We start from the raw sequence: 16,970 nt of genomic DNA on the forward strand, positions 1-16,970 counted from the left end.
GTAATAAACTGCACTCCACTATCTGCATTGTCCTTCTGAGTGAGTTTGTCTCCCGGAACATGTGGCTACAACAATATTTCTTGAGAAAACCCAAGAAGAGAGATGCAGTATTTCCCTGGGTAGAAGTTGTCATAAGTGACCTACCTGGTGGCACTGCCAGGCAACAAGGAGCACATGCCCACGATAGAGCCCTTCCCTGCAACCTACGCCCAAAACAAATGACACTTTAACTTTCTTCCTGCCGTGCTTTCAGATCTGCCTCTGCCTGCAAGGTGGCCCTCAAGCTTCCTCTTATATGTACCTGAGCTGCAGTTCCACGGACAGTGGATTTTTAATCTTAGATCTCATCAAATTATTCAAGGAGCTTAATAACAGTGATGGTTCTCTGTCTCCACTCCTCAAAATTCTGTATCAAATATGGGGTGGGACCTGGAAGGTGCATTTCTAAGAAGCTTTCCAGGGAATTCTGTTCCAAATAGTCCATATGCCAGTATGAAAAATAGTCTTGGAACTTTCAAGAAGAAAGGTCAATTAACTGGAGGGATATATCAGAAGCCCTAAAATGAGCACTAAAGCAGCAGAGAAGCACACTGGCAAAGTGTTGCAGACAAGCACCCAGGGCCTGCAATTACTTGTACATTTCATGCATAAACCATCTGACTAGAGAACCATATTTCAATATGCATGTGGTATGACAGAACTGCTGAAGAGGAAAGGTGCTTCTGCATCTGAGATGTGATGTGCTTAGTCCCTCAGTTGTGTCTGACTCTCTGCGACCCCATAGACTGTAGCCTGCCAGGCTCCTCTATCCATAGGGATTCTCTACGCAAGAAACTGGAGTGGGTGGCCATACTCTCCTCCAGGGGATCCTCCCAACCCAGATCTCCTGCACTGCAGGCAGATTCTTCACTGTCTGAGCCACCAGAGAAGCCCAAGAATACTGGAATGGGTAACTGCTGCTGCTGCTGCTAAGTCACTTCAGTCGTGTCCGACTCTGTGTGACCCCATAGACGGCAGTGATAACTGAGATGGGTGTTTTCAACTCTACACGGGATAAAGTATGATTGGCATACAAAAGTAAGAATGTGTTTGCATCACATTTCTAACTGGTGAGAGCAAACTTTAATGCAGGATGAAGACTTTGAATTCAGAAGTTTACTTTCAACTCTGCCATTTGACAGACGGTCGTTTGCCGCTCTAGCTTCCAAGCCTTAAGTGGAATCTACAACCTACCCCTAGAGACAACTGTCAAGAGTGAATAATTATATTTTAATAAAGCCCTCTGTAAAGTGTAATGCAACAAACAACAAAACCAGCATAATGATAGAGAACTGGACATTACTTTCTTAAACATGCATGACAGACTTTTTGTAGGCAGCTTGATGAGAAGTTAACAATGATGGCAACTTGAGAGTCACAAAGCCCAGTGGCATGCCAGAGAGAAGTGGGAACCAGCTGACTGGTGAAATCAGGAGAACTCACAGGACATTCCAGAGGAATGTGAGAAAACATCCTTTTCTCTAATGATGGCAAAGGGTAAGGAAGAAAGGACAGAAGGCTCAGCAATCCAGGGCAAAGCTCTATTTTACACAAGTTACCCCACCTAGTAAGGTGTTGAAGGTGTTCGCTGCACTTAGGCTAAGTCACAGTGAGAGCCCAACAACTTCTTATTTAACTGCTGCTCACAGCGGTAACCTGGGACTTCTGCTCAAGAACACAGCAATCTCACACTGAGAACTCAGGAGAGGATATGTGGGGGCTTCTTCAAAGAGGGTTGGCCAAGAAAAGGGACAGTGGCCTACTTGTGTGTCCAGGAATCTGGGGCTTGGCTTAGCTACTTTTAGAGAAGGAAGAATATGTGCCCTATGGACTTCTGTTTTTGATGGGGGATAGGAGTGGGGGGTGGGGGGGTCATAGTAAGGGACATAAGGTGGCATTTCCTACTGCAGTTCACTCTGAAAAACATCAATTTTGTTTCAGGTCAATGAAGAGACAAAGACACTGACCCAAACAGAAGGTGAGGGGAACAAATGCCCACAGAAGCCTGATGTGGCGGTAGCAGTTGCCATCCTGGCTAATGCAGAAGCCAGTTCATTTCTGGGGGTCATGTGGAAAAACTGCAAAGAAAACAGGTTGGCTAGAATTTCTGATTCCTCCTGTATCCCACAATCCCTATATCTCACCCTGAACTTGTTATCAGAAGCTTAACTTTGCTTATATAAAGAGTCCCTTTAAAAGGAAAGAAGTGGGGAGGTTATTTGCTATGTTAGGTCAAGAAAAAGCTTTTGAGCATACAGACATTTTATCTTTAATATCCTGCTCATCAAGAAGTCCTGCTAGTGATGGTGGATCCTTATACGTCAGAGAAGAAAACCATCTGATCATCTTTTAGTTCTCTGATATACCTGGCAACATTTATGTGACTAGTTCTCTGCTGTTCTCAGCAGCAGAGAATAAAAATGACAGGTAAGAATGCATGTTCTATAGGGCCTCTTAAAAGAAAATCTACCTCAAATATGAAAAATGTAGTATCTAGTCCTAAAATGTATACAGGTTATACCTTAGTACATCATGTACAATTACAGAAAACAAGAGGAACGAGTGTAGAAAATCCAGGCAGGCCAAAGAGGGTGGGGCCAAGAGTCCAAACCCAAATGTAATGCTATGAGAACAAGGCATGCGTGTCCACTTTAGAGGACATGTGATGTAAGAAAAGAAACTGAGGATGAAAGCAACGTACTGTGAAAAGAATTTGAACATTAATATGATAAAGTGAGATATATTTTATTAAGCAGTTATTTCTGGAATCAATTTCCCTATGCATTAGTTATTGGGAATTTAGTTACTAGTTGTGTGGTTCCCACCATTAAAAATAAAGCTGAATATAAGGAAAATAATGATATTTAAAAGATGTTTCAGTAAAGAGAAGAATGGACATTTAACAGGGAAGCCATATATAATGTTGTATAGGACAAACTAAATTATAGCTAACATGAAACTTGACAGCAGAAAAAATAGCCTTTGCTAAGAGAAGGGGGGTAAGGAGCAGGTGACAGAAAACAAACTGGCCTCTGAAATGCCACACTAACAGGTCTTCAAGCTACCTATCAGCAACTTGGGGTGGGTCAAGGGGGAATCTACTGCCATCAACAAAACAATGAATGGGTTCTTTTCAAAGAAAAGACAAGAAGTGTGATCATGGAGCAGTAGAAACAATGAATCCTATTTACGTGAGAAAGGAATAAGTCAATCAATAGGGTATACATGAAAAGAAAACGGAAGAGGTAACAGAAAGACAGTAAGATTTACTACATTCCTAAGAAAATGATATGTTAATGATAGTAAAATTGGGTAACATTGGCTGCAGAGAAACAATTCTGAATATGCAAACATAACAAGCATATAACTGAAATTACTGTGTTGACACTACATGTGAAACCATCTGTTAAATGCAAGTCTGTGCATCTGTCAGGTGGGTGATTACTAAGGGCAATGGCCAGGTCTGCATACCTGTAATCCACAGAGACATTTAATAGCTTTTTAAGCCAAGCTGTCTTATTGCTCTGCCCAGAAAATTCTAGGAAATGTTGGTAACAGCAATATGGTAACAATTGCTTAATTTGAATTGTAAGCATTTTTGATTTACTTGTCTATACTCTTTGCCAGAAGTGCAAATAAGCAGGAGTGGTTACTGAAGCAGAAGAGAGGAGAAGCAGAGGCCATGAATAATCCATCAGCTGGAGCATTAGCTCCTGAACACCTAGTATCTGACTCTCTTGGCTGATTATAAACACTCCACAGTTGATAACACTCTATCTTCATGTAACTAACATTTAATTATTAGAAGTACATAATTACTTGTTTAAGAATATAAATGAGTTACTATTAGGAAGAAAGTTTAGGTCACTTAAGACTATTGGGAAGTTAAAACTATGAGTTGCTGGTTAAATGGAAAGGAAAGAAGGAAGAAATACAAGTTATTATGATTTATAGAAAGGACATTGAAGCCAATGAAGAGAGTAACTTTTCCTTACTCCAAAAACAACTAAGAATGACAACAAGGGGCAATATGTCACGTTAGGATTTACTTGCCTGTTTTTGACTTTTTCTTTTTTTAAAGAAATGTGGCCACTCTAAAAAGAGATCATGTCAAAGTATCAGATTGCTTTACATCCTTCCTACACAGAAAGCGTAAATAGACATCTTCAAGGAGAAAATGAGCTTAAAAGAAAAATTCTGTGGATCTGTAACAAGAACAACAACTTAGCTTAGTCAATTTTCATTAAAAACTTAACTATGTGCATTTTTTTATGTATAAACCACATGCTAATAAAAAGTTAAAAACAATCACTAGTTAAAAAACAAATGAAACTGTCTAAATAAATCCTGAAAAACCAAGTGTTTTGACAGGGATTTCAGAGTAATAGAAGACAAAGAAAACACCAGGATAATGCTAATAGCTAAACTAATAAAGCTAATAGCTAAACTAATAAAGCGCATTCCATGAGGCTAAAGTACCCCATAATGCTGGTGGTAAGTTACTGGGACTGGAAAACTGAAATCTGAATCTTCTTGGTGGGTACCAGTACTCTGCCTCATGGTGACATTAACAATAAGGGACTTTTAAAAAGCGAAAAACATACTGAAAAACAATTCCCTTCTCCAATACCAGACAATGAAAGATAGCTGTGGATTTATAGCCATGGTAATGATGGTTTCCTCCCTCCAGTTCTTATAAGAAGCTGGCCTGGCTGGGCATCTGCCTCAGACCCTCAGAAGAGCACTCATCTCCCTGAACCACTGGACTCAGCACACTTGGGAATTCCATGAATGCAAGTGGACTAGGTAGGAACAAGTTTGTTACTTTACCCTGGTCTGACAAAGATTGGACTGGGAATGAATTTACGTCCCTCACTTCGCCAACAGTCCCACTACAAAGATGCAGCTGTCCAGAGTTTAAGGTGCTGAATTCAAACAAGAAACCAGAAAAATATAACTAAGGTACAGACCATAGCCACACCAGCCAAATCTCAGAGGGAATTGAGACTTCAGGACTTAGTGTAATCAGTCTCCTTTTTTCAATTCTGTATATTTGGGTTATGTTTCCCACAAGTAACCAAATTCCTATAGTACAAGTGAATTTTATTTGGGCTATATTGATATGATGTGGAGTTCCATCTTTAGCAATAATACACATGTGAGAAAGAAAAGTTGACTGAAGTTTGTTAATGCTCATATTATTTTATTTTTGTCTATTTAAATGCTTACCTCTTTGACACTATGTGTTACTGCCCATATTAGAAAAACTCTTGACATCACCTGGAAAGAAGTCAGGACAACAGAAGATGGAACAATTCCTGAAAGAAAATTTAGGATGGGTAAATAAATGTATTGTAGTGAGTTTCAAAATGTAATAGATTTCCTAAAACATCCAAATTTTAATGTTTAAAGCCATCATGAGCATCTACATTGCTATATAGACTATGTTTTTCAGTGTAGTCAATATTAAAACTTTTTCCTCCCTCAACACAATAATATTGTTACTGGTAATTGCAAACCATGGAATCTAGGTAACTTTCCTAGGTCTTTCAAAGTCACTGACAAAGTATAGTATTTTTTAATACTTTTACAGGCAGAGAAAATAAAACCACTGCTTAATGCTTAAAATTAGACACTGAAAGCTCATTTTACAATATGGGTTTCAGAAATGAATACGCAACTATGGAAAGGAAAATCAATTGTTTGTGTCAACAGAATGTTGAAAGCTCCTGGCTTTCAGACTGGATATGATACACTAACAGTTAGGTTGGCATTTTTTATATTTTGCCAACAAGCAGACAAACTCAAAGTTTATACACCATTTTTTCTCACCTTATTCATTAGGGTAAGCACTGGTACAATTATCTTTCCAATGTCCTCAAGTTATAACGCTAGAATCATGTTTAGTTATTTTTGATAATTATCAAGTTCTGCTAAGTTTACATTTCTTTGGCTTCTCCCTTCAATTCATACAACCAGTCTGTATCTAGAGACCAGCCACCACCATTATATAAAAATCTTCCATCCTTTAATTCATTTTAAACTGAGTAATAATTCATTATCTAAAAATATTCTCCTCTCTGTAACTTCACATTGGCAAGGAACTGCTACAAAAATAAAATCTGGAAGCAGAATTATGGGTCTCCAGTCCAATAACCCCTCCACCATTTCTCTCTGGTCATACTGCTATTAGTAACTAGACTTACCAACTTCCCAGACCTGTCAAGTTGCATGTGGGCAACTCCACACTTGCCAGAAACCCCTTATCACAGGTAGTAAATTCTTCATCCACTTTAAAACTAACCTTATCTTCAATACATTCAATGGACTATCCCTGATCAATTTTCATTCTTCCAAGCCCTCTAAAATCACTCAGACTTCTGGACATTTATATAGCTGGACAAACTACAACTTGCCAAAAGACATATGTGCAATCATATGAAGCTAAAATTACCTCTATAGGTTTGGCTACGAAAGAAAATTATTTTATATCTCATTAAGAAAAAGAGATGCTACATCCTATTAGAATGAGTTTTAAAGATTTGGGCTTTGAAGAGGTACAGTTTGGTTTTCAAAAGCAAGTAAAATGGACATGTCAAGCACAATGCTTGGCATATAAAGATGCTCAATAAACCTTTATAGAATGAATGCAAGTCAAAGTGTTAGCCACTCAGTTGCATCCAACTCTTTGTGACCCCCATGGACTACAGTCTGCCAGGCTCCTCTGTCCATGGGATTTCCCAGGCAAGAATACTGGAGTGGGGAATAATGGAGTGCCATTTCCTTCTCCAGGGATATAGAATGAATATAAAAATATAAACATATGGACATATAAATATATGGAATAGAACTGAGAGTCTGGAAGTAAACCCTCACATTCATATTCACTTGATTTTTCAACAAGAGTGCCAAGACAAATCAGTGGAAAAATATTTGTCTTTTCAACAAATGGTTCTGGGATAACTGAATATCCACATGCTAAAGAATGGAGCTGGGACACTTTCTTAGACCAAATATAAAAAATCACTCCAGATGGATCAAAGATCTAAATGTAAGAGGCAAAATAACTCTTTGAAGAAAACATAGATGTAAATTTCTGTGATTCTGGATTAGGCCATGGTTTATCAGATATGAAAACAAAAGCACAATAAATAAAATTGGGCTTTATCGGAACTAAAAACTTATGTGTCTCGAAGGACATTAAGACAGTGAAAAGAAAACCCACAGGAGAAAGTATCTACAAATACATATATAATCTGGAGCTTATATGTAAGATATATAAAGAGCTCTTATAATTCAATAATAAAAGAAAATCCAATTTAAAAGTGAGCAAAGGATTTGAGTAGATATTTTTCCAAAGAAAATATGCAAATGGTCAATAAGCACATGAAGAGGTGCTCAATATCATTAGAGAAATGAAAATTAAAGTCATAATGAGGTAGATACACTTCACATCCACTAGGAAAGTGAAAGTGAAAGTGAAGTTGCTCAGTCCTGTCTGACTCTTTGCTACCCCATGGACTGTAGCCTACCAGGCTCCTCTGTCCATGGGATTTTCCAGGCAATAGTACTAGAGTGGATTGCCATTTCCTTCTCCAGGGGATCTTCCCGACCCAGGGATTGAACCCGGTTCTTCCACATTGCAAGCAAATACTTTACTGTCTGAGCCACCAGGGAAGTCCATCCACTAGGAGGGCCACCATTAAAAAGACATATAATAACAAAATTAAACCAGTCAATCTTAAAGGAAATCAACCCTGAATAGTCATTGGAAGGACTGTTGTAAAAGCTGAAACTCCAATACTTTGGCCATCTGATTTGAAGAGCAGACTCACTGGAAAAGACCTGATGCTGGAAAAGACTCTGATGCTGGGAAAGACTGAAGGCAAAAGGAGATGGGGGCAGCAGAGGATAAGATGGTTACATAGCATCACTGACTCAATGGACACAAATTTGAGCAAACTCTGCGGGATTCTGGAGGATAGAGGAGCCTGGTGTGCTACAATCCATGGGCTCACAAAGAGTCAGACATGACTTAGCAACTGAACAACAACAACATAATAACAAGTATTGGTGAGGATGTGAAGCTGGAACCCTCATACATTGCTGACAGGATTAGGAAATAGTGCAGCCACTCTGGAAAACAGTCTGCCTCAAAATGCTCAAAATGTTAAATACAGAATTATCCTATGACCTAGAAATTTCACTCTTAGAATATATATACCCAAGAGAAATGAAAACATGTATCAGTTCAGTTCAGTCGCTCAGTCACGTCCAACTCTTTGTGACCCCATGAATCGCAGCACGCCAGGCCTCCCTGTCCATCACCAACTCCTGGAGTTCACTCAGACTCACGTCCATCGAGTCGGTGATGCCACCCATCCAGCCATCTCATTCTCTGTCATCCCCTTCTCCTCCTGCCCCCAATCCCTCCCAGGATCAGAGTCTTCTCCAATGAGTCAACTCTTCACATGAGGTGGCCAAAGTATTGGAGTCTCAGCTTTAGCATCAGTCCTTCCAATGAACACCCAGGACTGATCTCCTTTAGAATGGACTGGTTGGATCTCCTTGTGGCCCAAGGGACTCTCAAGAGTCTTCTCCAACACCACAGTTCAAAAGCGTTTATATATATATATATATATACACACACACACACACACACACACCCATACAAAAACTTTTATACCAATGTTTATAGTGGTATTTATATTAGTCCCAAAGTGGAAATATTAAAAATGTCCATCAACAGATGAAGGGATAAATAAAATGTGGCATACCCATACAATGGGACATTAGAAATAAAATAGAAAGTAATAGAAAAAAGAAATGAAGTAATGATACATGCTACAATATTAATGAACCTTAAAACATGATGCTGAGTGAGAAGCCAGTTACAAAAGAGCATGTACTATATAATTCAATTAAGATGAAATATCCAGAGTAGGCAAAATTATACAGACAGAAAGGAGATTAGTAGTGACCTGGGCCTGGGAGGTTAGGAAGAAAATGGAAAGTAATTGTCAGTAGGTACACAGTTTTGTTTTGGGGTAATGAAAATGTTCTAAAATTGATTATGTTCTAAAACTGTACACTCTAAATGAATGAATCAAATGGTATGTGAATAAACCTTTTATTTAAACAAATGCACAAATGAAGTATAGAGCCTGATGGTGTAATATGTAATACTGCTAAAGAAGCTAATTAGTAAGTCAAACATTAAGTGAATATACTTAGCCAGATCACAATTCCAATAAGAAAAACTAAAAAAGATTGACAATCAAAGGTTTTCCTAAATGAGTTATCAAGTACTTGTCACTTAAGGAAAGACCACCACTCTTTCTAGCTTCTTTTTTTTTTTAACTCATAGACCAGCTCATCACGTAAAAATTAATATTTTTTTCCTTTAATTTCTGCTCTTCTTTTATCACTGAAACAACAGGCTAGATGGCTAATGGTTTGAGCAGTACTCTAGGGCTGCTGCTATATTTGGTTGGGGATCAAAAAAGTCCAGGATCTGGACCTCAGACTTCCAAGTTCAAAAATCTGATTTTATGTTACTCAAGAGCAAGAATTAGTCTCTTGGGAAAAACCAGCTCATTAATTAAATTCATAGGAGACTAGCTAACAAACCAAAATGTCAATTTATTTACTTGTAATAGATGCACAGCCTTTGTAATAACTGAATGACTACGATTTTAGAGACCCTCATCTAGGGGTGTATTTTTTGCTGTCAAAATTAGAATGCTTTGTAAGTGTGATTTTAAACAGAGGGGTTTGGGAGATCTGGAGATGAATATCACCGTTCAACTATATACGGCTTTACTAATTATCCCTTCTCTACTACAAAGCTCCCTTTCCTAGGAAACATGGATATTTATATGTTTCCCTTTCAAAAGCGCTAAACAAGAATTATTTGATTGCTTTCCTTAACAAGTAAGTTTGGGTACCAAAAATAAAGATTTACTTTTTTGGTAAATTTCCCGCCAGTCTTTTCTTCTGTTTTTAAATACAGTTCAACTTCTATTGTTTATACTCTTGTGGCTTGGTTTTCTCATTTAACATTTTAAGAAATTTTCTATCTTACAACATATTAAAAATATTTTAACTTGAGTCATAATATCCCTTTGAGTGGTATATATTTGTTTATCTCTTCTTCTTCTGTGAGACATTTATATTGTTCCAATTTCTTGATACTATAAATGAAGTAATTAAGTATTAAAAGTAACACTTAAAATTTTTTTGAGGCGTAGACCCTTTTTTTTAAAAAAAAAAAAAGGATTATTTCCTTGGGACACTTCCCAGAAGTGTAACTACTAGGTCAAATGGCATGAATGCCTTTAGAGCTCTTGAAATATACCACCAAATTGCTTTCCAAAAAGGTTGTATCAATATACACTCCTACCAGCAGCATGGAAGCATGCCTGCTTTAGCGCTGCCTCAGCAGTAAATTTAAATTTGAGTAAGTTAGGAAATAAAAAGCCGATCAATGCTTTCTAATTTGACACAGATGCAGAGATGTTTTTGGCTTTGCCTGCAGGTGCTCCTACATGCCTGTTCCAGAGAATCTTGCTATTTAGGCACCTGAAATTTTTCCAAGTGATGCCATCTATACCAACTCTCACTTTACTTAGTTTCTACAGCACAGAACCTACCTCAACCAGTCACCCAGTAAACAGCACTTCTGACCCTCATGACAGCAGATCTTTTCTAGACTTCTAACAGTCAATCCCACTGTGATCACATCTGTTATACCATTACCCTTTATTTGAACACAGTGCTCATTAACATAGCATATTAAAACTACCCAAACTGCACACTTTTGCTGTGGATGACTGCTTCAACTGGCTGTTTCCAAACGACAAAGAGAGATTCTGCAACCTGATCAGTAAGCTATTACTAGATCAAAATTCATTCAAAATGATTACTAGGTATATATTGTTGTTGGGTGGTTTAGTAGCTAAGTCATGTCTGACTCTTTTTGCGATCCCATGGACTGTAGTCAGCCAGGTTCTTCGGTCCATGATATTTATCTATTGGACAGAAGTATTGAGAGGAACCTATCACTAATTCAACAAATATTTTGGGGGTACCTACTCGGTACTGTTCTTCATGCTGGGGGTACAACAGGGAAGGAAAAGTCCCTGCTCCCATGAACTTACACTCTCAGGCTATAACTGATTTGCTTTGGAATAGCTTTTGTTTTTAGCACATTTTCCCTGAAGTTGATGTGGGGCTAGTAAAACATTTGTAAACAGGAAAATGGCATGACTGCTTCTCAGTTTCAGAAAGATATCTCTGTCAGCACTGCAAATCTTTGGCAAAGCAAGGTTATAAATTGAGAAATAATTATGAGAATTTATGTTGAAAGGGTGATGAACTTTTGAAGCAAAACACTGGCAGATAAAAGAAACGCAGGCACTTGTGTGTGGATGTGTTAAGCAAAAGCTGTATAAAGGGGAGCTGGCCATCAGTTTCTCATTTCTCCTGAACCAGGGTGCTACGAGGATGCTCCAACCACCTGAGCCCTGCGAAGCTGAGTAGCACTGAGAAATCCTTCCTGCCTGATGCATCCCTCACATGGGCCAGGTTAGTGGGACTGGGAGACTAGCTACACATGACCAAGACCAGGATGAAAGTTAAGTACAGGAAAGGCAACACAGGCCAGGAGCAGAGCAGGGTTGTGTTCAGATGGAGCCCGCTACCAAAGAAAGACAGGAGTCACAAAGTTGGTGCCAGCAATTAAATTAAATGTGGAAACTGAAATCAGAATCTCCCTACCCAAATTCCAAATCCACTGAACTAAAAATAATGAACATTAAATAACAACAACAAAAATGGCTAGCAGTAACCAGAAAGGAATCGGGTAAAACGTTATGTCACACATTTTAAAAAGTGCTAGCCAAGAAAGAAGGGATTATTGCATACCTCCTACTCTGTCCTCAACCCCCAAAAGTGATACTGGTGAATCAAAAAAATTGCAAGAATCTCCACTAACAGGCCTAGATTTGGAGAGAAACACAAATTTCTGACTGGAGTGTGACAGACACGGAGGCTGGAAAGTGACGGGGAAATGACTAACTGGGAGCCACCTCATTGATGCTAAGCCTTTCAGATCCCCCACAGAGTTGGAAGACTAGTGCAAAGTTCCCTATGTGGACAGGATATACTTTCTACAGGGTTGAAGAACTCCAGGATGGAGTAATTAAGTCTCAGAAGAGAAGAAAGAGCTCATGTGTCTTTAAATAAGTAATTCGTTCACCTTGTTCAAAACTTTTAAAGTATAAAAAGATACACCAAGAAAAGCTTCCCTCCCAAATCCATCCTACCACCACTCAGGTGGCTTTCCTACAGGCAACCAGTTAATGCTTTGTCTATCACTCCAGAGATACAGTTTAGGCAATCAACAGCAAATATGTGAGTCAATGTGTAAAGATACATTTATACACACTCTTCCAATTGTTTCCACGATGGCAGTCTTTACACATATACACTATCATGTGTAAAATACAGCTAGTGGGAAGCCGCTGTATAGCACACGGAGCTAAGCTAGGTGCTCTGTGATGACCTAGATGGGTAGGATGGGGTAGGGTGGAAGCAGGCTCAAGACAAGGGAATATATGTAAATATATGGCTTACTCATGATGTGGTACAGCAGAAACCAACAAAACACTGTAAAGCAATTATACTCCAATGAACAAATGAGAAAAAAAAAATCCTGAATATCTTTCTATATCAATATATGCATACAGTTTTAATTATTAAGGCTTGATGTTTTAATATCCATATACTCTCTAAGCCCTACTCCCATATCCTCAGCGTGTAGAAAAATACATAAATCAGGAAAACCTCCATCCTTGAACTGTAGCTCAGAGGGAAAAACAACTGAACCTTAAACATTGTGGAAATGCAGTCAGGGTGGATTCAGTAACGTTTGTATCAGAGCAAAGAAAATGGCTGGACAGAGCTGCTCACAAGACAAAAGGCACAGCAATCACATGAACATAATGCAAGTAAAATAAAGCATGCATTGTTGGCAGGAGGAGGTCAGACAGATCTGAAGCACAAGAAGGATCTGAGGCACCACTGCTGGCTATGAAGATGGAGAGGCCATGTGCAAAGACGGGAGAGCATCATCCAATTGCTAGGAGCAACCTAAGGACAATAACCAGAAAGGAAATTGGATCTTAGCATTGTAACCACAAGGAATTGAAATCTGCCAATAAGCTTAGAAGCAGATTTTCCCCTAGTCTCTAGATAAGAATCCAGCCCAGCTGATACCTTGATTTTGGCTTTGTGAAATACTAAGCAGAAAACACTCTGGTGGTTAGGATGATAAAGAATCTTCCTGCAATGCAGGAGACCCAGGTTTGATCCCCGGGTTGGGAAGATTCCCTGGAGAAGGCAATGGCAACCTACTCCAGTATTCTTGCCTGGAGAATCCCATGGACAGAGGAGCCTAGCAGGTGAGCCCATGGGGGTCACAAAACGTTGGACATGACTGAATGACTAACACTTCCACTTCCAAGCCAAAAACACACCTGAGCCCACCGAACTTCTGACCTAAGAGCTAATAAACAGGTGCTAATTTAAGCCAAAAAAATTAAATTAAAAAAATAAACCAAGCATTGAATTTAGGAGAAAAGTCAAAGATGTAAGCAATTGGAAGGAAGATGATAATTACAGAAAATACAGACAATCCAACACAAGGATAATTGCTATTCTCAAAGTAGAGAAACCAACAATAGAACAGAAAACGTATTTAAGGGTATAGTCCAAGAAACGAAAGAACTACATTTGTACTGAAAGAACAGTGAAAAAGTAAAACTTAGAACTTTCTTGATTACAAAAATAATACTTCTGGGATCCAAGGAGGAAAAAAAAAAAAAAAAAAAAACACAACAAGTTACCTACAAAGTGGCAAGAAAATAAGCCTGGCTTCAAATTTCTCCACAGCAACATTCAATGTCAACAAACGATGAAGCAACACTATTAATACAAAGGTCTGAGGAAAAGAAAGTATGTTCAAGAATATGATACCCAGCCAAGACGTCACTGGCAAAAGGTAGACGCCACTAAATATTTAAGAATTTGTCACATAATGCCTATGTGACTGACCCTGAGAAACACACGGTGTCAGAAATTCAGACAAACTAGACATAAATCAAGATAAAGAACTCAGGAGTAGAAAAGTCATGCTAAAGGGGTCCACTGTAGGCAATGAATCCATTTACATATAACACTAAAACTAAACAATTATGGTAATTATGGTCATAAAACAGAGTGTGCTGTGCTGTGCTAAGTCGCTTCTGTCGTGTCCGACTCTGTGTGACCCCATGGACTGTAGCCTGCTAGGCTCCTCTGTCCATGGGATTCTCCAGGCAAGAATACTGGCGTGGATTGCCATTCCCTTCTCCAGAGGATCTTCCCCACCCAGGGATCAAACCTGGGTCTCCTGCATTACAGGCAGATTCTTTACTGTTTGAGCTAGAGGGAAGTCCTAATATTAAATTAGTAACAATTTTAAAATGGGAGTCAGGGAAGAACTGATGGAAGAACAAATAACAATACTATTTCTCTTAACAGAATTAAATATTGCCTAAAATATAGCTAAATGTAAGTTTAATCTAAATTTTTCATAATCTTTTTATTAAACTTTAAGGGACCTTTTGATAAATAATGTTTTTCTCATGGTTAAAGGTTTTACAATGTATTTATTTTTTACAAACCCAGTAATTTTACTGAAAAATAGCATGTATAGCATGAACTATACAACTTGATTCTTCTATTAACTTTTTCTTTCTTTGTATGAACATATATGTAAAGAGAATGCTTCCTGAATGATGCTTATCTAATATTAGTCAGGATTAGCACTATTGGTAGAATCTGGAATCATTTTTAAACTTTATGTACTTTTACACATTACTTAAACTCCTTATAAAAAATAAGAGTTAAAATTTTAAAACTAATAAAATCATCATTCTTAACAAGAGACTAAACATTTGGCATCAGCAAAAGATAATTCTGAAATTGAACTAATTCCAATCTTAAACAGAAATTTTCTTAAATATTTTCTCTTAGAGTACAAGCTAATCTTAGGGAAACAGAAAATATTTCTGACCAAAATGAAGAGAAGGGTGGGAGTATGAAATTCAAGGAAGATGTCTGGCTTTTTTTGTTTTTTAAAGGACTAACAGAGAGGCAGTTTTCTTTCCTTTTTTTCTGGGATATAGAAAACGGACCATTCCTCTTGGAGTTGCAACACCTGACCCCCCAGAAAGCAATTTTCAATATACTTAACATAAGCACACTTACTTTATTGAGCCTCTGACAAAAGAAATTTGTGTCTTACACTGAAATCAATAGCAAAATTATGGTATTCATACGATAAGCTCTGGATTTGAGACTGGCATTTCAAAAAGATGTACTAAACTATACGATGGCATTACATTTTGTGTTAAAAGGATAATGTTACTAAATGCTTATTTTTTTCACAAAACAGAAATGAATATAAAATCAGGTACAAGAATACTTCATGTGTCTAGCATTGGGAAGGACTATGTAGTTAGAAAGAAATCTTTTCCCTTTACGTGACAAAATTTTAAATACAGTGGTGCTTCTCAAACTGGGGCATGTATATGTAAAAGATGTGCATCAGGGTCCAGTCCAGCAACATCCCACAAGCAATCAAGTATGAACTCAACCCAAAGTAAATAAGACAGAAAAATTACTTCATGTAGGCAACTCTGCGGAGAAGGCAATGGCAACGCACTCCAATACTCTTGCCTGGAAAATCCCATGGATGGAGGAGCCTGGTAGGCTGCAGTCCATGGGGTCGCTAAGAGTCGGACACAACTGAGCGACTTCATTTTCACTTTTCACTTTCACGCGTTAGAGAAGGAAATGGCAACCCACCCCAGTGTTCTTGCCTGGAGAATCCCAGGACGGGGGAGCCTGGTGGGCTGCCATCTATGGGGTCACACAGAGTCGGACATGACTGAAGCAACTTAGCAGCAGCAGCAGGCGACTCTACCCAGGATTTCACAGTGTGAACAGAGTGAGTGGTGGTCTCAGGTCTCCTGGCCATGCTGATTGTGATTTTACAGTCAAAGATAATGTAATAGTCATCCAATGAGGCCCTGAGCACTGAAAAATTGATGCTTTCAAATTGTGGTGCTAGAGAAGACCCTTGAGAGTCGCTTGGACAGCAGGGACATCAAACCAGTCAATCCTAAAGGAAATCAACACTGAATATTCACTGGAAGGGTTGGATGCTGAAGCTCTAATACTTCGGCCACCTGATGCAAAGAACCAACTCATTGGAAAAGACCCTGAAGCTGGGACAGATTGGGGGCAGGAGGAGAAGAGGGCAACAGAGGATGAGATGGTTGGATGGCCTTATCGACTTGATGGACATGTGTTTGAGCAAACTCCCGGAGATAGTGAAGGACAGGGAAACCTGGCGTGCTGCAGTCCATGGTGGTGGCAAAAAGTTGGACAGACCTAGCGACTGAACAACAATGAGGCCCCAAATGCAAGCCAACTGCTATATGTGGAAGAGTAAACACTTTCAACACTGGAGGAAAAAGTGCCTGTGCTGGACTCACTGAGAATCAATAGTAAGTTATATTGTATTACATGGACAATTTAAGGTATTTTTCATTGAAATTTTACTTCTGCATAACCAATTCTACTTTAGGAGACAAAGTCACAGGATATACATATAATGTATTTTCATGATTCATTAATTTTTCCCTGAAATTCTGAGGGGAAATCCATTTTTACATTAAAACATAAAGAAGGGAACTTCAAAAGTGTTCGATATTTATGGCAAGTTATTTGGTCTTTACTCTCAAACCTCTTACAGTGGAATTGCACTTCTCACAGGTATTAGGCAAACTTGTGAAAAGCTGGAAAAGCACTATGATATATAA

General features: G+C 38.5%; 1 protein-coding gene across 2 annotated transcripts in view; it reads right to left on the reverse strand.

Annotated features, from left to right (window-relative positions):
• HACD2 (3-hydroxyacyl-CoA dehydratase 2) overlaps window positions 1-16,970 on the reverse strand; it is an 88,514-nt gene that overhangs the window by 25,560 nt on the left and 45,984 nt on the right. For both annotated transcript variants that reach the window (XM_006078557.3, XM_044942598.1), the window contains exon 4: window positions 5,269-5,357. In XM_006078557.3, coding sequence (XP_006078619.2) covers window positions 5,269-5,357 — 89 coding nt within the window. The remainder of the gene's footprint in view (window positions 1-5,268; window positions 5,358-16,970) is intronic.

This window comes from Bubalus bubalis, chromosome 1 (assembly GCF_019923935.1).
Source record: "Bubalus bubalis isolate 160015118507 breed Murrah chromosome 1, NDDB_SH_1, whole genome shotgun sequence".
Lineage (NCBI taxonomy): Eukaryota > Metazoa > Chordata > Mammalia > Artiodactyla > Bovidae > Bubalus > Bubalus bubalis.